Source organism: Lipophrys pholis (assembly GCF_963383615.2).
Source record: "Lipophrys pholis genome assembly, chromosome: 18".
Taxonomy (NCBI): Eukaryota; Metazoa; Chordata; class Actinopteri; order Blenniiformes; family Blenniidae; genus Lipophrys; species Lipophrys pholis.
In genome coordinates, this window is record NC_137646.1 from 16,802,977 (window position 1) to 16,827,961 (window position 24,985).

Sequence of the window (24,985 nt, forward strand, 5' to 3'; positions counted from 1 at the left end):
TTCAGAATCAACATATGGTCTTATTCACAATGTAAATACTTCCTAATCTATACCAGTATGCAGTAGTGATTACAAAGTTAGTCGTGTTCGGGTGTACATACTGTAAATACTATCTGTACTTATTAAAGTGTACGACATTTTGATGTGTTTTCTTAAACTGGACTGTAAGCTGAATTTGACACTGAAACTAAGAGAATGGAACAAGCGCAGACCTCTGATTCATTGTGTTTATTCAAAGTCACGACAGTCACAATATTTGTGTTTTTTTTTAATAGTTTTACATTCAAAAAGTTGACAAACATGATATAAAAAAAACCCCAACAACCTGCTGTTACATTAAAAGCCCCGTATTATACAAGTTTACGATAGTTTTGTAACAATAATGGATGGATTTCAGGACCAAGGCTGCATTTGGGGAAACACAGTTTGTTGAAAAACTGTAAAATGTGGGCCCTTGAAATGAAATCGGTTTCTAAATAGCTGCCTACCGCAGATACATTGTATAGTTATGCGATCATTCATTCATATACAAAGAAAAGAAATTGTGTTTATAATTCTGTTACTGTATTCGTGTTATTGTTAACTGATTCTGACTATCTACTGGCTATAGTGGTAAGCAGTCATGCAGACATGTAACTATGCTAACTAGTAATTTAGTACACAACAAACTAAATGACGCAACTTGCAGGTGTTTTCTCAAACGGTCATGGGTAAAGGTCAGGTAAAAAAAAGGTATGGTATCAGAACAAAGGCTCACAAAGACTTATTCTGTTGGAGCCTGTGTGTGTTCTGTCCTGTGTAGTATCTTCATAGGTGACCTATCAGCTTTTCCAGGATTAAAAAATGGAAAAACCTCCCCTGTGAACGTAGCAGTTAAAGACACAATCAGACTTTTCTCCTCCACATTATAGAAGGAAAGCTCTCCACTGTCACGATTCAAATACACCCCGACCGTAATCGGCATTACATGCATAGGCAGCGAAAGCGTTGGCTCTGTGCTGATTTGAGACTGATTTCCGATGTCTTTGGAAGAAGACAAGAACCAGAAACCATTGGATGCTTTTGGGGGAAAATCTGCGTCAGGAGGAATTTCAGATGCACTTGTAACTCCGACCCACCAGGACTGTTTGGGTGGAATATTTGGAGAACGCCGCAAAGAAACCTCCCAGTAGTGTTCACCTGAGGAAAAGCCAGGTGTTCCTTTGATAGCTGTCAGACAGGTAACCCTCTCCCCATCAGGAAAAACGGCTTCAGTGCGATCTCTCATCAGTAGACCCTGGACTGTGACATATTGATTATTTCTGTCCTCCGGTGTGATGTTGACTGTGGAAAAATTCAAATGTGAGCAGGAAAAAAAAAAGGCAAAAGTCTTCCATTTTGCAACATACGTGAATATTCCGCATAAAATGAGTATTACCATAGATTTTGTTAAATGCTGATTGATCCAACTGCCATGGCACTGTAGAGGCTTGTGGCATCAGCGGTTGCTCTGCAAAGAAAACATGTAATTTATTGCCCTGATTTTCTTGGAGGAAGTCATTAAGTAACTATACAATGCAGACCTGGAAAATGAATGATGTTTATCAGTGGGAGATGGTCTTAGTAGCTTACACACTTCGCACAGTGAGAACAGTGTCAGTCTGATTCTGAGCTGAGGAGCCTTTCTGTGTGGAGTGTGCATCTTGTCCCATAATCAACAGGGACGGTTTCTTTCCTCTCTGGAGTCGCTCCACTGCTTCATCACTACTATGGCCACAAGAGGGCGACATAAGCGAGTGATTGAAAAATGGATTCCTTCAAATTGGCCATTTTAACCCCAAGGTTCAAAATACCCTGCAATGTAGTGGGAAATGCTGGGTTTATTGTGAGTCTTTCTCACCTTCATTAGAGTCACGTCTGGGTTTGGATTTGTCTGAAACAAAAGAGACACATTCATGGAGCAGCAATTAAATTTTTTACACATAGGAGTTTTTTTTCAGTGATAATTACACATATTACACATATCTTCTATGCTGTGATTAGCACATGTTAATTACAGTGATCATCTATAGTCATTTACCTCTCTTTTTAATGTGCATTACTCCAAGCACAGCGAGCACAATGGCTACGGCACCACAGAGCAGCCCAAAGGCCACCCATCCATAGTCTAAATCAGAAGAAAGTTGTTTATATTGTGTTATAATCCAAAATGCAATAGTTGAACACAAGGAGTGACATTTTCTCTAAAGTTTTATCACCTGACTTTTCCTGTTTTTCAGGATTTCCCAGGTGGAATCTGCCCTCTTTAGCTTCTTCATTCTGGAGGCCGACTGAGCAGGAAACCCGTGAGTTGCTGGGGACAAAAACCCAACCATGGACCGAATGAAGACCAGAGGAATCCTTGCGGTGCATCACATTTGCAGCAGCCAGATTTCCCTTCTGGTCCGACCAGCGCATCACGGGCTGCGGAAACCAGCCTTCAGACTGACAGCTCACGTTAACCATGTTGTCTTCTTTCCACACTACTGATAAAAGAGGGTTGCTTCCAGTTGCTAGGAAGACGTTTGGATGCAGAAAAACACAAATCCAGTTTTTAATGCAGGAGTAAAAATTACATTTCTTAAAACACTTGTTGTTGTTTTTTTCTTCGTTTTTGGAACACTTACCAGTTACTCCAAGACTAACAGTTGCAGTGTCATAACCTCGGTCACTGCTGACAAAACAGGAGTAAATCCCCGCGTCATGAAGAGTGACATTGATCAGCTTCAAGCTCACGTCACCCGTCTTCAGCCCTCCGGATGTCGCGTCCTTCAAACCAAACGAGACTCGACCAACATATGAGGCATCTTGGGCTGCATCCACAAACATTTTTTCCCGGTAGTGCAGGATGGGGGTGTCATAGAGCTCGCTGCCACGGTACCAACGCACCTCCAGAGCCTCTGCACTTTGTGGTGGACTGAGCCAGCAGGGTAACGTCGTGGTGTGGCCGCGGGGCACTAAGTAAGGAGGACTGACCAAAACCACCAGGCTTTCTGAAACTGTCACAGAAATGTAAGTGGTATCAATTATTTAAATTTTCTGTTGTTTGAGTTGTCAAGTTGCTGTGTTGTTATTATTACATTCATTACACAAAATGCCCCATGAATGCAGCGATGTAGTAGAAGATTCACAGTGAACAAAGCTTTTTGCTACAGATGTTTCAGAACAAGAAGATAAAAAGTTAATACCTTGAAGAAGTGTCCATAAGCCTTGAATGTTTTTCACATTTTGTCTTATTACACTCTCAAACAAGTGTTTTTTTTATTTATTCGGATTTAATGTGAATGAATAAAACAGAGTAAGGCACAATTGTGACAAGAAGGTGCTACATAGGTTTAAATTCTTTTACAAATATAAATCTGAAAAGTGCAGCATGCCTTTGTATTCAGGCACCTTTAGTCAGTTAACCCGGAATACAATTTAGTGAAAACAATTGACTTCAGAAGTCATATAATTAGAGAAGACTCCATTTGTGTGTAGTTTATTCTCATTCTAAATACAAATGCACACCACATCTGTTAAATTCTTACTTGTAAACAAAGGAAAAGTGATTAACAATTAATTTTCACTTCACAAATATGCCATTATTAGTGGGGTTTTTAATCACATAAAGTACATTTAAGTTTGTTAGTGTAAAGTCACTAAACGCAGAAAAGCAGCAAGATTATGAAAAGTTCTTTGAAGCATTGTAGGTGAACTGAAGGGAAGAAGTGGTTTGAATAGATGATGTATTACTAGAAGCAGCTTTGCACTTACCAGAAGCAGCATTGCACGATGACACACACAGTATCACAACCCATACATACACCAATCCTAGAAGAAGAAAATATAACAGATTGCAGGGCGATTTAAATGGGGTCTTGAATGGGAGGTGACGATTAAAGCACATTGGTAAATTACAGATACATGGATAAAGTCTCATAGTGATGTTTATTGGTGACCTTGGGGGCGTAGTAACCCATTGTCTTGTCCGACAAGCATTCAATTCTGTGATTGTTATATTCTGTAATAGTTACTCACCCATTGTGGTTGAGAGCGAGGGTCATTCATTTAACTTCAGGTATATTTTCTCAGAACTTCTCTCGGACTCAATAGAAAAAAGTGACATTCATAATTCAGATTAGTAAACGTCGCTTCAGGATTAACCTTGCTACAATAACGTGCACGTTCACTTTTGCTTTCACTCTTCAGTCACTTTGAATAGGGGCTGTGCTGCGTCCAGGGACCCTCGGAAAGATGCGTATTCTAAACATAGTTCTCTGGACTTTGACGTGTTCCTCTCCTTTTATGTTCAAAAGAAAGATAATACTTCATACATCATCAGAGAAAGTTGTAGCAGTGTGTTTACAGATCTGTTAAAAACCCACAACAGAAAACAAAAACAAAAACTTGCTGTTGCTCATCCAAACCACTGCAGCCAGAGTCCTCATCGACTCAAAGAGGGTGGAACACATTACCCCTGAGTTTCACTTTCTGCACTGCCTGCCTGTGTAGCAAAGGCTCTAATTCAAAATCTTACTTCTTGTCTAATTAATCTTCGAATGGTCTCAGGACTAAATACATCTCTGATTTACTAGTACAATATGAAACATGCAGACCCTAGAGGTTCTCAGCAAAAAATCCAAATAAGGTCTCCATTGTATTTATTAGGCTGTTCTTCATTATTTTGTTTTAATCTATTTCAAAATGTTATTGGGTTACGTTTAAGATTATTAATAGCTTAGAAATTTGAACAATTACCTGAACTATATTTCACCGCTCTATGTTTTGTGTAATTTTCTTTTCAAACAAGATCTAAAAATATGTAATTATAACGTGATAATGTCGAAAATTCTTAATATTGATCATACATCCGTTCTCACGTGACGTGAAGTGACGTCCAAAACGAACATAATTGTTTTTCAGCATAAGTGCCTTGAAGGGCTTCACCTACTAAAATAAATATGATGTTTTCAGAATACATTTTATATTTATACCTCTTGATTTTAATAACATTTCCTATGACAAATTAAAATGGTGGAGATGAAAAAAAACTCATACATTTGATTACTTATTTTTAAAGATTTTTTTTTATTGAAGGTGAAAAAACCGGATGTTGTTTTTGCAGTAGTGGCGTTTCAACGCCGCTTCCGGTGTCAGAGTCCACTGCTCTAGTATAACAACTTACTCTGCTGTTCCGTCCGCAGTGTGTTGTTAGCTGCTGTTCTACGCACGGTGGCCGACAGCAGTTTAACTCGCCGAGGTTTATCTGTGAACTGTCATTTTGAAGCGCTAATGCCCGAGGCTGAAGTCAACTTCCAATTCGCAGCAGCGGTGGAGTTCAGCGACCCTCGGCTACATGGCGACTTAAGAACGCGGTTTTAACGACTCATAATAAACCCGAGGACTGCAGCGCCACTACTTTCCAGTCAAAATGTCCCGGGACGACTCCGACGACACAACTCCTTTACTCCGAGATGACGATGTCTGGTAAGTGTTGATTGCAATGCTAACTAATATTTTATCAATGAACTTTACGTGCGTGGCGTAAGCACACACAGCGCGTGTGTATGGCAGCCTGTCACGTTGTGTCAGTAACCCCAGATCGTGTGTGTGTGTGTGTGTGTGTGTGTGTGTGTGTGTGTGTGTGTGTGTGTGTGTACAGTGGGGGGTGTCTGGAGGTGCAGGAGGACTACAACAGTCGCTGGAGGTCAATTCGAGTCATGTACTTCACCATGTTCCTCAGCAGTGTTGGTGAGGACGCCCCCTGCTCACACGGATTATAATAAGTACTGTGTTTAAACTTGCTTGCACAGATTGTGACGTCAACGTGGTAATTGGGAGATTTTGTGCTTTTTCTAACTGGAGTCACCCTGCACATAGTCGTGTAATTCTGTAAACCTTTGATATGATGTATTCTCTTTTAGCCTTATAATTTGCATCTATTTCTCAATAATAGTTTAGTGCTGTCATTCTCAAAGCATGCCACAAAGTTTTGTCAACATGTAAATACTGTTTGTTTGGTGTTCCTCTTTCAGGCTTCACTATTGTCATCACGTCTGTGTGGCCCTATTTGGAGAAGGTATTAATGAATGACTGTTTTCTGGCCGAAAGGCAGCTTGCCTGATTATTTTTTAAAGTATGTTTTCAAAGTGCATGCCAGTGATACAAATTGGCTGCAGAGCATGTCTTGGCAGAGAAAATAGGAAGTGAAAAAAATGCACAGAGCGTGTCGGGAGTTGGTTTTTAGATTTCGCAGAAGTGCAACGCTTTCGTTGTACTTGAGTGTGATTGAGGAGCCTGTGTACCACCAATGCACGAGGTCGTTCCGTTACACGCTGCCTCTCCACCGTCTCGTCTCCTGCAGGTTGATGACAGCGCTGATGCCAGCTTCCTGGGATGGGTAGTTGCTGCCTACAGTCTGGGACAGATGGTGGCCTCACCTATATTTGGCTGGTGGTCTAATTTCCGGCCAAGCAAGGAACCACTGGTGTGCTCCATCTTCTTAAACTTGTCAGCCAATATCTACTATGCCTACGCATACCTGCCCATGACCCATAACAAGTTCCACGTGCTCGTCTCCAGAGCCTTTGTGGGCTTTGGTGCAGGTGATTTTTGATAGCCCGAATATCTTTTGTGCAAGATGTATTATTAAAACATCAAAAGAACTTAAATTTTCAAGTTGAACTTGGTGATCAATTTATCTGAGTTGGCTTAAGATTTCCTCTTCTTGACAGGTAATGTTGCAGTCGTCAGATCATATGTTGCTGGAGCAACATCACTAAAGGAGAGGACCAATGCTATGGCTAACATGAGTGCCGCTCAGGCTCTGGGATTCATACTTGGTCCAGGTACACATGTTTATGCTGTTTAACCAGACAGTGGGAAATGATCGATGTGAAGACCAACAATCTTGAATTTGAATATTTAAACTGCGTTCCGTCTGTCAGCTCTGCAGGCTGGCCTGTCGTTCATCGGCGAGCGCGGCGTCACGGTGAACTTCATCCAGCTTCAGCTCAACATGTACACCTCCCCGGCTTTACTTGCTGGACTGTTTGGCCTCATCAACATCCTGCTCGTTCTCTTTCTGCTGAAGTGAGTCAAAGTTTATTGGATGGAAATAAAGTTTCCATCAAGATTTGATAAGATGACACTAATCGTATATTGCAGCCACACTGAATGAAATATGACAACAGAACAAAAAAGCGTGACCATTAAACTATCAATCATGACTATTTATACAGTAGAGACTTGTTTTTCACAGGCTAATAATCTTCCTTCTTTATAAGGCCATGGATAAACAGTTTCTCTAAATCTGCCATCAATGTATGTAATGATACTCAATGAATACAAAGCTTCACTACTCGAAGTTCGTCCGATTTAGCAGAAATCTTTTAAGTTCACGCAATATTTTATTGCAGCCACGAAGAGAAAGTCTGTTTTGGCAAATATAGAAAGGAATTTTAGAATGAAAACAGTTAAGTCTTTCTCAGTTTTCCGATGGGGTTAAGAAATCGTCACCACAGGAGTAAACATTTGTTGACTTTTTATAAATCTGCTGTTCTTTTTTCCAGAGAGCACCATGTTGATGATCATGGACGGCAAATTCAAGCTATCAACTACACATCAGATGGTGTGTAGTGTCACAGTTTATCAGTAAATCCTTTTTCCATTATGAGTGATACAAGACAAATGAGTCACGGGCAAGAATTTAAAAGAAGAACGGGGGACTCGGAAATGGTTTCATTCCTAATTTGACTCATAGAGCCAGAGTCATGAAACCGTGATGTTTACAGAGCGGCTCAAAGATGATTTCAGCCCAAGTCAATTTTATTTTCTTCTGTTTCCCATAGATACAGCTGATATTGAAGAACCTGAAGAATCCATCGACAACATGGCTGTCCTGACATCCAACGTCCTCTTCTTTGTCGTCATGTTCATATTTGCCGTCTTTGAGACGTAGGTGTCTCTTTGACGACTCCCCAAGCAGTTGTATTATCAATTAACAGGCACTTTTATCCACCCAGGATTTCTGTACTCTGCAGTAGAAATCTCTGATCGGTGTCTTTCTGTTCAGAATTACTACGCCCTTGTCCATGGACATGTTTGCCTGGACGAGGAAGCAGGCTGTGCTGTACAATGGCATTATTCTTTGTGGGATTGGATTTCAATCGATCTTGGTCTTTGTGGTTGTAAAAATCGCCGCTAGAAGGTACCCTCCCTTGTGCATGTTGGGTAAACTCAATTTAGACATTGGTTTCATTGAATTTGTTTAATTAAGAAAAATGTTTATTTCCTTCCAGGTTTGGGGATCGGCCCATTTTTCTTGCAGGCTTGGCAATTATATTCTGCGGCTACTTTATTCTGCTTCCATGGGGAAATCACTACCCTAAAATCCAGTGGCAAGGTATTGATTCCTGGAATAATTGAATTGTACCTTTTGTTTAATTGATTAATTAAGAGAGCCTGGTAGAATTATTTCTTCACGCAGGACAAGTGTTATTGAATATCCGGTGTACGTGTGGATTATTGTCATCCCCTTTTTTCTTTGCATTTCTTCTCTTGTGACAGACATCAAAAACAACTCCCTGATCAGTAAGTTATCGGCCTCCAACAGCTCTACGGAGCCGACAGGCTGTCCGTATGAGCAGACCTGGTGCCAGTACATACCTGCTATATACCTAGCTCAGTACATCGCCTCTGGCGTCATCATTGGTGTGGGATACCCAGCATGCAATGTCATGTCCTACACATTGTATTCAAAGATTCTTGGACCGAAACCTCAGGTAAGAAAAAAAAAAAACCAAACACTTAGATGTGACCACACATTCCTGGTTGTGTTTAAACGATTAAATTTTTTTTTTTTTTAAACGCGATTTGCTCTGTTTCTTCAGGGTGTATACATGGGATGGCTAACGGCTTCCGGGAGCGGGGCACGAACACTGGGCCCCATTTTTGTCTCCAACGTCTACACTAGCCTGGGACCCCGCTGGGCGTTTGGCTTCATCTCTGGTTTTGCGCTGGGGGGCTTCATCCTGCTCAGCTCAGTCTACCACAGACTCATCGCCTTCTCTGTGCGCCATGGAAGGATCGTTGAATAACGGCGGACAGTGCGGAAACTAATGTGGGTGGTACTACTGGTTTGAGCTGACAATCCAGCTCTACAAACAGCCCTGTGTTGCTGTTGCTTATTTCAGAATGTCGTTACTGATGAGCTTGTTATGAGGCTGGAAGATTTGGTTTTTGACCCTTTTGACTGCAGGGAAGCGATGAGGCCAGGTTGTTTGTCATGACTTGACCAAAGAGGGCTGCGTTGTGGGTTATGAGGGAGCGACAACTGCAGCTGTACCTTCACTCACTTGTCAGAGATTACATTTTAGACATATTTATGGAATGTCTCTTTACAGATGAGCATACAATTTGTTTAAATGGAGCATTTCCACCTAAACATTCCCTCTTTAAACGTTTGCACAAATTGTATTGCCTGTGGCTTTTTAAATCTGCAGGTTTTTACATACCTGAAAGGTGTGTGTGTGTGTGTGTGTGTGTGTGTGTGTGTGTGTGTGTGTGTGTGTGTGTGTGTGTGTGTGTGTGTGTGTGTGTGTGTGTGTGTGTGTGTGTGTGTGTGTGTGTGTGTGTGTGTGTGTGTGTGTGTGTGTGTGTGTGTGTGTGTGTGTGTGTGTGTGTGTGTGTGTGTGTGTGTGTGTGTGGGGCGATGATTAACACTTATGAATAAAAAAAATGTATATAATCTTTTGGTCTCAATTTTGCTTAATTGGTGGAATACATAAGAAAAAATGGTTTGAAATTAGGATTTCATATATAGTTTAATAACATTTGTAGTTTCAAACTACGTGGCAATTTTCCTTTTATATACTTACCATGCTAAATATGTTAACCCTTGTGAACAAGCATGACTAATTATCACACTTGGAATTTGTGCGTAATCGTGACCTCACAGGTGCATTTCAACCAGAGGACATATTTGTGAAACTTGAGGTATCGATACTCGATAAGTTTACACAAGAAAGATTTTGTTATTTCTCGTACTTTGAATGGAGAGCACAAAGAGTTGAGTTATCTTGTGGGAAATGAAGCGGATGACACTGAGCAGCACTTTGTTCTGCCTAAAGGTAAATTATCAGATCAAAACAATAAACTGCTGCTAGTAAAGTCTTTGTATGGCCGACTTCTGTGCCCCCCCCCCCCCCCCATCTCCATCCAGGGGGACAGAATGGACATTGTGGAGGATGACAAATGTATGGGGGTGTACATAGACAATGAATTGGACTAGGTTCAGAACACTGAAGCCTTTTACAAGAAAGGACAAAGCCATCTCTATTTTTGGAGGCGGCTGAGGACCTTTAACATCTGCCACACTGTGCTGAAGGTGAGTCTGGGGTGGTGATTGATATCCTCTATGCTGTTGCACTCTGGGGTAGCAGGCTGAGGGTGGCCAAACTCACCAGTGAGGTATATCATGTTCATCCCGTTTTGACAGCTAGTCTGTGTGTAGAGTCCGCTGTTCATTGAGAGACGCATATTAACCACCGACTCCCCCAGACTTAAAAACGCTGTCTCTGATCCTGATGCTATCAACTTTATAAGTAAATATTTGTATGTGCAAGCAAGAAGGCATCAGCAAAGTCCTTTTTCATCTTCTTCACATCATCACCACCTGATTAACGACACCAGCAGGGCCCGTGGCATGGTGGCGGTGGAGATGGACTCTGTGCAGAGAGGAGGAGCGGGTCCAAACTGAGGTCCATCCTGAACAAGGATTCTCATCCCCTTCATGATGTCCTGGTCAGCAACAGGAGCAGCCTCAGTAACAGACTCATTCCATTAATGTGCAGTACAGAGCACCACAGGAGATTCTTCATCCCTCTGACAATAAAACTCTTTAACTCCTCTTTGTAAACAGTGTTTGTTGTGTTTTCCTGATAATTTCATTCATTTGTACTGACAATAATCACTGCTTTGCTCAACCCTGTACATACTGATATTCAATATTACTTATTTAACGTTGAGAATTTAATCACTTTTCTTAATTTTTTTTTTTACATTATTTCAGGATAATCAGTGGATAAAAGGCAGACCTCGCCGCGCATGCGCCAACTCGGAGACAACTCTTCATAACTTCATTCGACCCCCAGCCAGTGTCGCTGCTGGATATGATTGGCTTGACCAAGTTGATTGAGTAAATGTGAACCAATCAGAATCGGTGTTGGGCGGGGCGTGACAGGCAGAAAAACAGTCGGGAGCTTGCCAGCAGGGTCGTTCACAGCGGAAGTTAGCGAGCATTAGCAAGTTCTTCTCTTAACTAATATCATATCTAATCTCCTGTTTATTAATGTATTAAATTGCGACCGAGAAAGTATTACTAAACATGCATATGTTTACGGACGAAACCGGTAAGACACTGTTTTTTTTGCGCCCGGTGGGAAATTGGTGGTGAATGTGGCTGAAAAGATAAGGTTGTTCAGTAGATCTGGACTATTATCTTGTCACAGATTATTGACACTGTTTCTCTTCTTTTGCAGACTTTACGGAAGTCCACGCCTTCGTAAGTAGTACGCTTCGAAACGTCCACATGTCGTGGATTATTTACATGAGTTGTTGACCGTAGAAACGTTCAGAACGTTGCTGTTTCCTGTTTAAATGTCTCGCTTGGAGGCTGTTTTTGTCCTGCCTGCAGCAACCTGTCACCATCAGTCAGAAGTTTCCCTCAAGGCCAGAAAAGTTATTTCAAAGTATTTTGACCTAGTGAGTTCCTTAAATAGTATATGTTTCTTTTGATCTAGTTTACAGGACATTAAGTGTTAATTTCCCTGACATTTTGTCAAGCTGTCCATAAACAAAATATTAGAGTGACTCTTAGACACCGTCGACATTTTAACTACAAGCTCTTGGAGACTTTTTCTGCTTTAAGAGGTACTTAAAACAAATAATGTTACAAAAAAACATGCTGAGAGTAATTGTACTGAAAGGAAAGACATGAAAAAGAGCCAAACAACCATATGGCCACTGCAGATAATTTTCTCCAGACTTGGAAAGCTTTGGTCAAACCTACATCATTGAGATTTCACCCTCTGTGAGCCACTTCCAGATAAAGGAAAGTGAAACTGATGAACCAGGCACTGCGTGTCAGTTATCTTACTGCGGCGCAGGGTCACAGTCAGTGCTCACACAGCCTTGGAAATCCAGCTTGATCTGTTTGTTTTGGATACAGTGGCACATATATGTAATCTGTGAGGGAGAGAAAGTTTCAAGGCTGAAGATGGTGAGTGAATCTAAGGAAATACTTTAACATGCTTCACACCCCTTCTCTTTTTTCTTAGCAGAGGGTTGTGGATATGTTTGGGAGTAATCCCAACTTCCAAAGGATAATAAAACATAGTCTTGGTAAGTAACGCTTACATTTGAATTGATCTTTATTGTGTTACTATGCCTATATTACTATACTTTTGGGTGTGAATGGGGTGTGAATGTTTCTCGCTTTGAACAGGTTTAGAGTATGATGCCCAGCTTGGTTTTCCTGGTGATGGTGAGGATGACCATGAACACTGGGTAATTCGTCACAGGCATTTTCACGCCCCTCCAAATCGCTTCGACTGGAGCGCTGAGAGACGACACCACTTAACATTGTCCAACGCTCTATACCAGCCTTCTCGCCACTTCTCGGCTTCGTCACATGACATCTCTGGCCTGTCTTGTCTAGAAGTTCAACCAAAGGAAAATGTATGTCGACTTTTGTATTTGTGTCGGATGACGTTGTTTTAGGCGTGAGGTCGCTCCGAAGAGCTTAAAACTCTTTGTTTTCCTTGTGCAGGATACTGAAAGTAAAGCCAGGTTATTACAAGAAAATAAAAAGGGCAAAACAAAGGCTGAGAAGAAGAAGAAGAAAAAAAAGAAAGTATGTTCTGATGTTATCGGATGCGAAATGTGCAGTCTTGTATCACTTTACTTCAACGCCTGATGCTTGTCGTTTCTCAGCTTAAACAGAAGGAACGAAAACGTCGGGAGAAGTTGGAAAAGGAAAAACAAAATGCGGCAAAAAATGAATCCGTAAATAATAATTTCTACTTTAAAAAAAAAAACAACAACCCACAAAACCTTCCCCGACTTCATGCCCTCTGGTATCACAGGCTTGTGCTTTGCTTTACAGGGAAAAGATGGTGCACAGCAGGGTGAAGAGGTGGAGAATAAACCAGGTTGTGATGAAGATGATGCCAACTCGAGTGGTAAACTTACTACACCAGCTGAGGAGTCAGACTCCAGTGGTGGCAGTGAGCAGGAATCTAGTGATGACGATGATGACTCCAAGTGCGACTCCTGTACCTCAGAGGTAGCGGTAATCTAATCACACTTTTGATTAGATGATAACTGATTTCACATATTTGTTTTTCTGGGTCACTGTGACTCGAATGTTAAATTGTTTACCGTGTCGCTGACATGTTTTCTCCTATTATCGCCGTTCAGAGCCACTCGCAATAAAAGAATATCTACTTTCACAAATTGAATTCATGTACATTTAGCCTTTATTTACCTTCCTTTTTTTTCTTTAATGATTGTTCTGCAGGAGCTGGATATGACAAGTTCTTTTGTGAGCAAAGCTGCTCTTATAGCCAAACGTAAAATGGAGCTGAAGCCAAAACCTATGAAGTCGGAGAAGAGGGCCGCAGATAAAGAAGAACCCAAACCCCTCCAAAACAAACCTAATGAAAGCCAGGAGGCTGAAAGGAAGGTAAGGAAAGTCTGAACAGACGATGGAATTATAAATCGGTGGAGATTAGCTTTAAATATAGGGCTGTGGGTCAAACTAAAGTTAGAAATATTAGTCACCTTTCAGTAAATGTCACAATGTTATGATTAAAAGTCTTTTTGGGGAAAAGGTCATGAATTGAAAGTTGTATGAAGTGTTAAAAAAAAAAAAAAAAAGATTGCTGTTCTCGAGCTTGTGACTGATATTGAAACTCAAACGTCCTCTGACTTCTCTTCCAGGACTCTGCTGCTGCGAGCAGCTCATCGCTTGACGATCATGTAAAAATCAGTAACGATCTTGCTGGTAAGCTTTCAATCACTAACTCCCATCGAGGTGTTCTGCTCTGTATTTCCACCTGCTTGACTTCTTTCTTCCTCCTCTAGAATTTGGGAATAAATGTGCCAGCACTGGGGACTTCAAGATGGCTGTGAAATACTTCACAGATGCAATTAAATACAACCCGACGGAGTTTAAGTAAGAACACATCGTTTCCACTTCGTGGACTGGAAGTTTGCTTGAAGTTTTCACGCCACCACTGAACCATGTTTCTGTTTCTGTTTCTGTCTCAGGCTGTTTGGCAATCGTTCCTTCTGTTTTGAAAAGTTACATGAATACGAAAAGGCGCTCACCGACGCCGAGTTGTCCCTGGGCATCAGTCCGGGCTGGGTTAAAGGCCTGTTTAGGAAGGGACGAGCTCTGGCTGGTTTAAAGGTATGTGGACTGTCCAGTCGAACCGACTTATCGTCATGTTCAATCCCTAATTAAAGAACCGCGTCACAATACGGAGCTCATCGCTCTACAGCGCCAGTGCGAGAGGAACGTGGTGTTACTTTCGCACTCGCACGGCACCACGGTGCGACTTCAGCCTCCACCAACACCACCTCTTCTGATTGATCTTTGGTGCAGCTGCTTGGCTCTCACCAGAGTGTGTGTGTGTGTGTGAGTGAGAGTGTGTGTGTGTTCACGCCTGCTCAAACGCGACTGTGAAAACGCCCCGAATTTAAGGTGTGTTGGTAATAAAAGCCGGAGATACTTTAGTCCCAAAGTGTTGACTTTGCAAAGCTGAGCTGTTGAAATAAGCGGCGCTGAAGTCAAAGTCCTCCGTTTGGAGCACTTCTTCTTCCCCACGGCCGAGTTTTGATGCGACTTTGTCCTTGTTGCGAGACGACCGATGCTCACATTATTTACTCCTCGACGTGTTTAGACTAGCTGTTCCTGCACACATTAATAACAGGGGAGAGCGGGCGCGCAGCGAGACAAAGCGAACGATTCAGAGCTGAGATTGAGCCGTGTGGCTGAACGCCTTTTCTTTCTTGTTCTTCTAGAGGTATGACGAGGCGGCCCAGGCCTTCGGGGACGTCCTCAAACAGGACAGCTTGTGTGCCGAAGCGGCACAAGAACTGATGCGAGTGCAAATAACCCAACTAATGGTATTGGAGCGCACGTCTGCATATTTTGTGTGCATCAAAAGATCACATGTGTTTCGCTGAAGCGGTCTGTTACTCTCTCATTAACAGGGGTTCGGTTTCACGCGTGAGCAGAGCTCAAACGCTTTAATTATTCACGGGACTGTCAAAAAGTCGTTGGAGGTGCTGTCGAAGTTACACAGCGGAACAGGTGAGGTTCACGCCGTCTGCCACGACATCGTCAGCGCTTCCACTGAAATGGTGTATTGCCGACGAAAAGATGCTCTCACTCCCGTAGCTCGGCTTTAGTGTGTGTGCTCGCTTCATTTGCGCGCAACAGCAGACTAAACGCTGGCCTGTTTGTGTTCAGGGGGTGTTCAGAATGTCTCCCTGCCATCGATGCAAGTAGCAAATGTCACCGGAGTGTCTCCAGTTCTCTCAGCCAACATTAGTCCTGCACCACCTCCACTTCCTTCTCCACCTGCTGCTGCTGCTGCTGCTCAACAGGCATCAAAAAACCCTCCTATGAACAAACCTTTAGGTCCAGTCAGGTATGTGTCCAGTGTTAATAATCAACCACCCAGGTGATTTGGACAGTGGATTTCATCTCTCAACGGTTTAAATATGTGGACACGTCACAGGCTCTTTACAGCAAAGCATTAACCTAAACAGTTCAATTGACCTTTCTGTCTCTTTAGATACTTTAAAAATATCAATAATGCATAATTTAGGAGTCGCTGCCGATGGGAACGAAGTTCAATTAAAAAGATGAGTTTTTGTGGTGGGAAGCACTCGGCAGATGATCTCCCTCATTTGTTTCACCTTTAATTAGACAGTATATTCTAACAGAGCAGGAAATCATTGGGTGTTATGTGCTTCGGGTTGTGAGCGATGCAGAATTTAACCACCACTTTTCTTTTTCCCCCCCTTCCACAGAGAACTCTTCCCAGTCTGGGTGGGAAACTTGAATTACATGATAACAGAGTCTGTGATTATAAACCTGTTTAGCAAGTAAGATAATGTCACATTTTGTCTTCTCTCTCTCTCCACTCTCCCATATTTGTCTTTTGTCGTGCGCTCACACTGAGAACTGACTCCTGCTGCTGTTGCAGGGCGGGAGCCATCTGTAGTGTGAAGGTCCTGAGTGCCAGACGATGTGCCTTTGTGAACTTTACCAAGCAGGAGAGTTGCGACGAAGCAATCCGACGCTTTCATGTGAGTTCCCATCAAACATCACGGTTTTCACGCAACAGCTTCTTTTCACTTCACATTGTAGAGCGTTGAACCCCTCCCCCCTCAATGTACCACTGTCTACTCTAAAAGATTGTGTCTACATGTTCAGGGTTATGAGCTGAATGGAGCCATGCTCGCTGTGAGATACCCCGACAGGATCGCTCCGGGAATGAACATCTCCAAATCTGCCCTCCGAGCGAATCCCCCTGCAAGATAAAAAAAAAACAAAAAAAAACGCCGGGTTAGTCTTTGCAGGTCTAATTTTAAAGGAAAAGGCTTTTGTACTCGACAGGAGTGAGAAAAAGACGTTACCTGGTTATTCCAGTTTGGCATAGATACTGGAAATAGATTTTCTGCATTTAAACAATTATCAGCCAGCCTTCAGTCACTCTGACTTAAACCAGATTTATTAAGTTTTTGATGGTTTCCTCATCGTTCCCCTCAGCTGTCATGTTTAGGTTATTGACTATAAATTCAAAAGAAGGAAACTTAAGGAATTAGAAATGTGAGACGGTCGGTCTTATCCAGGTGCGCTTTGCTTGTATTTCTGTTGAATCTTTATTTATCCCTCCTGGTAGTGATAAGTTGCATCAATGTATTTTACACCGCACTCACGTTTTACCTCGCGCCTAGTATTATTTCATTCAATGTTTGTGACTTTTAAAAGTTCATCGAACTTGCAACTGTGGGATCTGTTGAACTACTGTTCTTGCATTAGAAGGTACTTTGTACTTATTGCAGTGTGTTTGAACAGTAACTGTGTTCGGCCTGGACCCTGATTGAACCATTCATTCTGTGATTGTTGAATCAGCTCAGACCTCATCGTCGTAATGGAGTCGTGTTTTTTACGTTTGATCGCCGGCCAAACGCCGACAAACAAAGGTCCGTTCATAAATATCCTTCAACTTCATAACTGAAAGAAGACGGCGTGTTTGCGACCCGCATCAGTCTCAATCGTCACAGTCTTGAATACTCGGAACTCGAGTTTATTCAGATATCGACGCTGAAGGAATGACTTGTTTTTATGGGAACTTATTAGCCACATAAAATGTCTCTCCATCCTTTTTTTTCTTTCTTTTTTTCTCCTTCTTAAGTCTTTGCCCAGCACTTCTGTAATTGCACGTGTTAAAACTCTTCAATGGTGTAAAGTACGGATGGTTTCTTCTTGCTATGGTTATCTGAAAACCGAAATTGTGCCTCATCCGTCAGACTTGTAGTTGCACTGCAGTGACCTTCCAGGTGAGACGTTCCGCCTGCCACATTACGGCGTTGGCATTTGTCGCAGTATTAGATTAACGTTAAAGGCAGACTGCTGTTTGCAGGGCTCATTATTGGTGTATTCATTTCTTTAAACATGTAGACTAACACTGCCTGTTCCATTACTAATAATTGCACTAGTTAACTTTACATGGTGGCTCAGTATAAACGACTATTACCTGTCACACAATATGTATTATTGCATCTTGTTGGCTTCCTCGCTTCATCTTTACAAATAATACTTCAGTGTTGATTATAGAATGGCTTATCCTTTGTGTCTGTATACAGGTGCCTTGTCAAACATGGAGCTTAATCTTCAATAAACAGTTTCATTGTATTAGTTTGTGCCTCTTTATTTAAACAGTTGAAGTTTGAAGAATTCCAGACAGTTTAGCTTAGATTTAAAAATTATTTTATTTTCTTTTATTTCAAAGGGAAGCTGGAATGTGGTTGTATGTTGGTGTGGTCATTGGTCCGTTCATAACTGAGAGTAGAAGTTTTTCAGTTTTGTTGACGCTGATTCAAGGAGAAAATAGCGACAAGTTATCTAATAAAAACAACTTATTAGCTCACAAGCAGAATTTAGGAACGTTTGTGTCCTGGCAGTGATCCAACGCTTGACTCTTTCAGCCAGTAGGTGGCAGCATAGGCAAAGTTGTGTCTGCATAATGAACGAGACAAATGAGTGTTCTTGTCTTACTGTAAATATCTGTAATGCCTTATTAGAACTAAGTCATTTCACATTATTCGTGCCACTCATTAGATGTATTTGGAGTAAAATACACAGCCAGTTTCATCAACACTATAGTTTATGTTCATGTGAGCCTGTAAGCGAACAGCTGCTGGTTTGTTTACTCTGCAGCTGACATTTCTTTAGGGCCTCACTTTTAACAAAGTTCACTTCCAATGCGTGGGCGACTGATGTGCATTGGTAACTTAGGCCGCAGATGTGCTTCTAACTGCCTGATAATATGTGATATTTTACATGAAGGCACAGCTGACACAGATAAGCCTGCGTTCAAAACGTTCCTACCGTCAACCCCTTTAGAAAGAAAAAAAGAGACCTGTTTGATGATGCAACGTCAGCCATGAGGCAATCTGTGGATTGAAAGTGATATCAAAGGACACACGGTTGGCTCTCTTAACGGCAAACTCACCTCGTCCCATCCACCTGAAAGGACTGGACAGCTTTCTAAATGCTCTGTTTTAACCTGAATGGGCCTCTGAAGGGTTTATCTGACAGATGTCAGGGTTCTTTATACCCCATGTTAATCATTTCAGGAACAGCGGGTCAGACTGAAAACTTGAGGGAAGTTTTTTCACGGAGACAGAAGGTAAAACTGAACTTGGAAGATCAATGCTTTGCAATACGACTTTATATTAAAACCAAACATCTTCCACACTCAACAGTGGAGCAGATGTGGGGGACGAAGATGTGAAGTCACGCGGTGGTTTCAAGCATCTGGTGCCTGTTGGAGTCAAATTAATGTTTCATCAAGATCAGAAATGCAAACCTGAGGTCTTTAGCCAGCAGCAACAACAACCGAGTCTCTTGATGTAAAAGGGTCTCTCAAGTTTTTCAAGTCTTCTCATGCTGGAGACAATCTCAGAGGACATCATGGACAGATCACCAGCTCATCGCAGAAAGAAAAAAAGACAATTCACCTCAGATGCAAGTTATTGTATTGTGGGAGGACACACACACCCACCCACACACACACACCCACCCACACACACACGAACACGCAAACTCCCTGGGAAAGGCACATGGAAGATTCGAATGTTTTAAATAGTTTGTTTTTGCACTTTGTCGCAGAACGGAACATTCACTAATTGTTATTCTCGTCACGCCCTGTGTTTCCATCCTTTTAGTGTGGATGATTTAACTTTTTAGTTTAATGAGTTTCCCTTGCAAGTTGCAAAATGACTTTCTGTTGTGACCTCAGTAAAAGGGAGTAGCCAAACGGACTTATTTACTATAATCACCTTGATTTTTACTATCATTTATAAATATAGCTTTATCGAACTATTATCTTTTATCGTGTGTAGACTTTGCTCCTCGCTCTTTATCATCTCATTCTGTTCAACTTTAATGGTGTGTGTGTTTGTTTTGGTGCCTTGCTTTTATCATTGGCTTGTGAAGCATTAAAAAGAAACTTTATAAACAAAGCTTGATCAAGGGGACTTTTCTTTTATGTGAATTTTCAGGGATTTTGACAAGTTTTGTTTGTTATTTTACAAAGTCTGTCAAACAAAAAAAAAATGCTGGCTGCTGCAATGAACATCTATGCAATTGTTTCAGGAGTCAAAATGATCATTCGTGGTAGTTTATAATTGCACAATAGTGAGTGAAACCGAGGAGAAACAAGTATTTGCCACTAAACACCCTATAAGCCACACACACACGCTGAACAACACAGCTGCTGCTGCGTTATGTTACCTGCTATATGCTTCTTGAGCTTGTCTTGTCTTGTGACGCCCTTGTGGATTTTATTGTTGTTCTTTTGCGGCAACTTTGGGCTTAATTAGAGCCAGAAAACGTGCGACGGGCACCGAGCCACGATAATATCCGCTCTTAACCCTGCCACTTAAACACTCTCCTCGGGCCGCTCCGGCTCAGGCTGCCTCTGGTCGAATCAAACCTTTATGATGTTCCAGACTCCCATCGGGTGAAGTGCTGAAGCATCTTTCCTGTGTGAGGCCTTCATCAACATTACAGGGAAGGAGGGGATAATTAAATATAGTATAGTGGGTGACCGCAGGTTGTCTGAATCCTGCAGTGATACTGGGGAAAAAAAACCCTCCATACTGTTCAATATATCCAAATGTTTCATCCAGAATCTTCTCGTTCGGCCTCGTCGCTCTCAGTTGAAAAGACTAAAACTTGACGTCTGCTCTGATGAGACTTAGATGTAAGAGGTATTGATCCACATTACCTTTTCAGCTGCTTGTACAATCACTTTCAGACACTTAACCGGGATAGTTTTTCCGATAAAGCTGCACTTCTTTTGTTATACTGCTTGTTTTGTGCTTACAGTAATGGTTTGCTTCAATGTACAACAACTTCAAGGTTTCAACTTTGGTGTCAAGACAAATAAAGTCAGCAGATAATAAAGGTGAAAACTTTTGTTTTCACTTTATAGTTCCACAAAATAGCACACACTCTAATAAAAACTAATAAAACATTTTAAAAATGGTGCTTTGAATGAAATCTTGAATTCAAAACATGTAAAGACATGGATTTTGTTTGAGGAACTATGATATTACCAGCAAATTGGTGCCAATGATAGAGAAAACATACATTTTATGTTACTAAAACAAAATTATTCAATATTCTACTTTAGATTTTTTTTTTTAAAAAGATGCAGTCGATTTGTGAAAATAGTCTAAATTTTGAAAATTTCATTAAATAAATTCGGGTTATAAATGATCTTGTTTGTGTTGATTTGCAATCACAGTCCTCTGAGGGCTCAGTGAGTTAAGTCTTGACCATAAGTTCAAGTCCAAGCGATCCGATCACAGTATTGTAATACCAGTTTGTTCCACTAGGTGGTGTCGGGTTTCTCATCAGGTGTATATTTAATTATAGTATATCTTCTGACGTGATGTGTCTTTGTTTTGAAGGCTCCTTTCCATTTGCAGAGCTTTTCCTTGTCGTGTCTGTATACAAAACTGTGTCCACTGGCGCACAAGCGAATACTCTCTAGAGGGGGGAAAAAAACGTGATGGAATGCAGCTATGTCTTGCAGTTCACCTTTGTGTGTACAGGAAGAATCCAGCTGAATAGGTCAGCTGTCTTTACAGTCTGCTCTCCCTGCACTTCTTCACCAAGGTTAGATCTGAGACGCTCCCTTTCTGGCGCCATCATGCTTCAGTTTACATGCTTCCTAATGGAGCTGGACGCACAGAAAGGTTATTCATCACATTAACCCGCTGGTTCCTAAAAGATTTTCCTACCGGGCCCCTGTTTTTAGAAATACCAATAATTCTAGTAGGTAATATTGTTCATATAGAAACTGTACTTCTTTCGAATAAATGTTTGACACAAACTGCAAATCTATTATCAAATTGATCAAATAAAGATCTTAAAAACATTACATCATCAGTGGAATTTACCATTTTTGCATTGTAACCGTTTTCAATACCCAGTGCTTTCAAGGTTTGTTCTAAAAGTTGCCTTTCTGTGCAAAAATAGCTTTGAAAACACTCTAAGCCCTCCCACTATGGGAACCGCCGCATTAGCGGATCATGAATAGCAGTGAACGAAAACAACAGTTCATTAAAGATTAATGGCCAGGTCACACGCAAACCACATGGTCGCAAAATCACATGGGATCAGTGGTAGTTAGAAATAAGCTACATGGGAAAACTCTGACCTTGGGAGTGAGCATGAGTGAGCCGGAAGGCCACTGGTTCAAATCTCCTCACAGCCACGAAATTTAGACGCAGAAAGCGGAAGCCGCTGAATGTCCCCACCACTGTGGACCCTGAATCAAAGCCGATGAACCGCGGCTGCAGAGTGCTGCACTGCGGCAGCTGACTGCTCCTGGTTAAGGTTAACTACGAATACGATGGGTCGAATGCAGAGGAATACATTTCCCAACAGGATCAATAAAGTTACTTAAAGATACATGTAAATAACCTCTTTTACTTGTCTGGTAATGAACCATTAACCAGGCAGGGAACACATTTGTTCATTTGCTCAGCATGTTAATGTGAGATATTTATATGATACCATAAGGTTAGGAAAAATCATTTTTGAACCCGTAAGCAAAGATTATAAAATAGCAAAGGTATCTCTCTGTCATGTCATAAAACTATTTATTAGGTCTATTATTCAGCATTTCTCTCTTTAAAAGAATTTTAGTTACTTTTTTCAAATTGCTTGAGCCCTGCGAGAAGGACTTGCGTTTCTCTGCTATGTTGACTCACAGCTGCCCCCTAACAAATAAAAAGGTATTACAAGAAGAGAGATCGAACTGCAGATGTTTGATTTGAAATGTGGGGAAGAGACACAGATACTCCAGTTTCTTCTCACAGTTCAAAACCTGCTTTTTAGGCTAATTCTCTGAAGTTTCCCGTGTGTAAATGTGAGCGACTATCTTTATACGGACTGGGAATGTGCCCAGAGCTAGGTGAGAGGATCGAACCCACTAACATTGCGACCCCCTCTATCAACTGATTTGCTAAAAATAGCATCATTACTGTTTTTACTCTATGATGATATTATTTATTACTCCCATGTGTGGCTCCCCCCCCCCCCCCCCCCCCCCCCCCAACCCCCACAATACAAAAACATGCGTTTGAGACTGTCAAATTGCCTGTATGTGTGACTGTGAGCGTGTGTGATTGTCTGTCTGTGATGGACTGGCGACCCGTCCAGGTTGTATCCTGCCACCGCCTTCAGCCAGCTGCGCTCGTCCCCAGCGCCCGGCAACCATCAGCTGGATGAAGTGATACAGATGGTGGATGGATGCAGATGGGAAGAAAATTACAATCTGCCGCTTTTTTCCCACATAATACGCATTTTTGTGTCGTTGTATTAATCACACATAAAAGACAGACGTCAAAATGGATCATTTGATGATAAATTCTAACACGTTTAATAACCTTTCCTGCCTTCGTCTGGCCGCAAATACAGAAATGTTATATTTGACATCCGACGCTGTGAATGTGATGCAGCTACACTTTTCTTTTTTTACTTTCAGTTACTTTTTTCACACAAACAGAATGTCAGGTTTTTTTTTTTAACAGCAAAGGGCCGCTTGAGGTAAATTGGAATATTTGGGAGGATGTGGGGTTCTTACCACAAACAGCTCGTCTCTGCCAGGTTCCCGGCCTCCTCGCTGCCGATGCACCGCTGCCGGCCTTGCTCCCAGCTGGGGAGCCAAGGTCACCCGGCCCCTCGTGTCAAACTCCACCGTGGGCCGCTGCCAGAGAAGAACGCTTCACAACATCGAGCAGGGTTTAACTTGCAAGTGTTACTAGCAGGCAAATAAGAACACAGAATAGGGCTTGCTTTAAAGTTTCTGCAAAGAGAGCATTCAATTCAATGACATGATTCCTTAGATTCTTTCTCAAATGAGACACCAAATATATTGCGAATACTTACCAGAGGCTTTATTGACTGACTTTCTCCAAAGCTTTTTATGACGCCAAATTCATTATTAACAAGAAAGACTTTGTCTGTGTGACATGGTTGGTCAGGGTTGAATATCTTATGGTGTGAAAAGGTTTCAAAACAGCTTCTTTCTCTCGATTCAACTCTGTCTTTCATGCTGAAGTATTAAAATGGTAAGAGAGAACACTTTAGTTACCTCAGAGGAGCAGAATCTTAGAAAATCTCCACTTGAACATTCGAGGCAACGTATTGACACTAAATGCAGAGTCCAGTGTTTGTGACACATAAAAACACCTTTATTTTCAAACCGAACCACCTCAAACAAGGTTGTGTGATCTCAGTAATTATGGTCTATTCAAAGAAAAAGAAAAAATCCGAGGAGAAAATGTGACAATTGTGCTTACTTGACTTTCTCGCGCTACAGCCGACGTCAGACACTTTCAATACGACGCCACTTAAAGCTGAAGGCACCTGTGTTACATCTGTTTCGATCTTTTCCTTCTCCATGGTGGAAACAGTCACGGCGTGACTACAATAAAGCTAGAGTAGAAAAATAAAAGTGTGTCCTCTAACTCTGATGATGGAAAGTTCATCGGCGACTTTCCCGATTTCAGGGAGCTGCTGTGACCTCAACGCTCGGTGGGTGGGAAAGTCCTGACCTCCGCCGGTCCGCCGCGTGGGGAGCGCCTGCCGCCGACAGGCGCCGGGTTCCCCTCTCCGTCATGAGCCCCGGTCCAGACCGCATCTCTGCAGCGGATGTTCAAGGTGTCCTCGCCCGCTGACGCCGCCCCCTGGTCAACTCCAGAGGCAGATGTTGCTCATAGCCTGGCAGGTGGAGCTGATCTCTGCGGGGGAGAGGTAGATCTTGCCGCTGGGGCAGACGCACACCTCGTACACGGCCTGTTTCTGGGAAGCCTGGCCGGGAGACGGCGTGTAGGTGCCGAGCGGGAGGCTTCCCAGCTGAATGGTGTTGGCATCGAGGAGTATCTGGATGGAAAAGCACCAGACAACACGCTGGAAGTCATTCAAAGAACGTCATCAGCGGCGCCCTGGAGTGATGTACGACTGCATCTGGGCCTGATAAATGAATGTGGTGCAATCGGTAAATACAAAGAGACAGGTGGAGTGAAATACAGCAGTCCTGATCTGGTGCGTTGGGATAAGCAGAGAAGGAGCTTCTCCCTCTTACAAACTGCCAAGTTTTAG

At 42.1% G+C, this 24,985-nt stretch overlaps 4 protein-coding genes across 16 annotated transcripts in view; 2 read left to right on the forward strand and 2 right to left on the reverse strand.

The window, feature by feature from the left end:
• Window positions 1–214: 214 nt before the first annotated feature.
• Window positions 215–4,892, reverse strand: LOC308123370 (butyrophilin subfamily 2 member A1-like). Of its 5 annotated transcripts, none has more exons than XM_080485821.1 (9): window positions 4,039–4,461; window positions 3,775–3,831; window positions 2,646–3,017; window positions 2,238–2,531; window positions 2,060–2,146; window positions 1,880–1,912; window positions 1,612–1,746; window positions 1,418–1,489; window positions 215–1,323 (listed from the first exon to the last, which is right to left on the reverse strand). In XM_080485821.1, the coding sequence occupies exons 1-7, from the start codon at window positions 4,040–4,042 to the stop codon at window positions 1,694–1,696; spliced, it is 900 nt and encodes a 299-aa protein (XP_080341947.1). In that variant the 5' UTR covers window positions 4,043–4,461; the 3' UTR covers window positions 215–1,323; window positions 1,418–1,489; window positions 1,612–1,693. The 5 variants fall into 5 exon arrangements, with proteins under 5 accessions (XP_080341947.1, XP_080341946.1, XP_080341945.1 ...); XM_080485820.1 differs by having other exon boundaries at window positions 1,616–1,746; window positions 4,039–4,220; XM_080485819.1 differs by having other exon boundaries at window positions 1,563–1,746; window positions 4,039–4,220.
• Window positions 4,893–5,149: 257 nt separating this feature from the next.
• On the forward strand, window positions 5,150–9,750 carry mfsd8 (major facilitator superfamily domain containing 8). Of its 2 annotated transcripts, XM_080486293.1 has the most exons (12): window positions 5,150–5,487; window positions 5,663–5,751; window positions 6,036–6,079; window positions 6,365–6,605; window positions 6,735–6,848; window positions 6,948–7,092; window positions 7,572–7,630; window positions 7,851–7,956; window positions 8,075–8,209; window positions 8,301–8,404; window positions 8,569–8,783; window positions 8,892–9,750. In XM_080486293.1, the coding sequence occupies exons 1-12, from the start codon at window positions 5,432–5,434 to the stop codon at window positions 9,096–9,098; spliced, it is 1,515 nt and encodes a 504-aa protein (XP_080342419.1). In that variant the 5' UTR covers window positions 5,150–5,431; the 3' UTR covers window positions 9,099–9,750. The 2 variants fall into 2 exon arrangements, with proteins under 2 accessions (XP_080342419.1, XP_080342420.1); XM_080486294.1 differs by lacking the exon at window positions 6,036–6,079 and having other exon boundaries at window positions 5,366–5,487; window positions 8,892–9,512.
• Window positions 9,751–11,240: 1,490 nt separating this feature from the next.
• On the forward strand, window positions 11,241–19,820 carry LOC308123686 (uncharacterized protein). Of its 8 annotated transcripts, none has more exons than XM_080486299.1 (18): window positions 11,241–11,411; window positions 11,541–11,563; window positions 12,339–12,402; window positions 12,506–12,738; window positions 12,830–12,913; window positions 12,994–13,065; window positions 13,166–13,345; window positions 13,580–13,744; window positions 14,002–14,065; window positions 14,146–14,236; window positions 14,332–14,473; window positions 15,088–15,192; window positions 15,280–15,379; window positions 15,539–15,719; window positions 16,105–16,179; window positions 16,281–16,383; window positions 18,940–18,992; window positions 19,069–19,820. In XM_080486299.1, exons 1-17 carry the CDS (start codon window positions 11,387–11,389, stop codon window positions 18,964–18,966), a joined length of 1,734 nt encoding a protein of 577 aa, XP_080342425.1. In that variant the 5' UTR covers window positions 11,241–11,386; the 3' UTR covers window positions 18,967–18,992; window positions 19,069–19,820. The 8 variants fall into 8 exon arrangements, with proteins under 8 accessions (XP_080342425.1, XP_080342422.1, XP_080342426.1 ...); XM_080486300.1 differs by having other exon boundaries at window positions 11,253–11,411; window positions 12,342–12,402; XM_080486302.1 differs by lacking the exons at window positions 18,940–18,992; window positions 19,069–19,820 and adding an exon at window positions 16,511–17,997 and having other exon boundaries at window positions 11,253–11,411; window positions 12,342–12,402; window positions 12,506–12,567; window positions 12,664–12,738.
• A 4,236-nt stretch (window positions 19,821–24,056) lies between these two features.
• The window catches only part of LOC308123687 (zeta-sarcoglycan-like), a 49,145-nt gene continuing 48,216 nt past the window's right edge, over window positions 24,057–24,985 (reverse strand). The window contains exon 8 of the mRNA XM_080486303.1: window positions 24,057–24,766. Coding sequence (XP_080342429.1) covers window positions 24,575–24,766 — 192 coding nt within the window. The 3' untranslated portion in view covers window positions 24,057–24,574. The remainder of the gene's footprint in view (window positions 24,767–24,985) is intronic.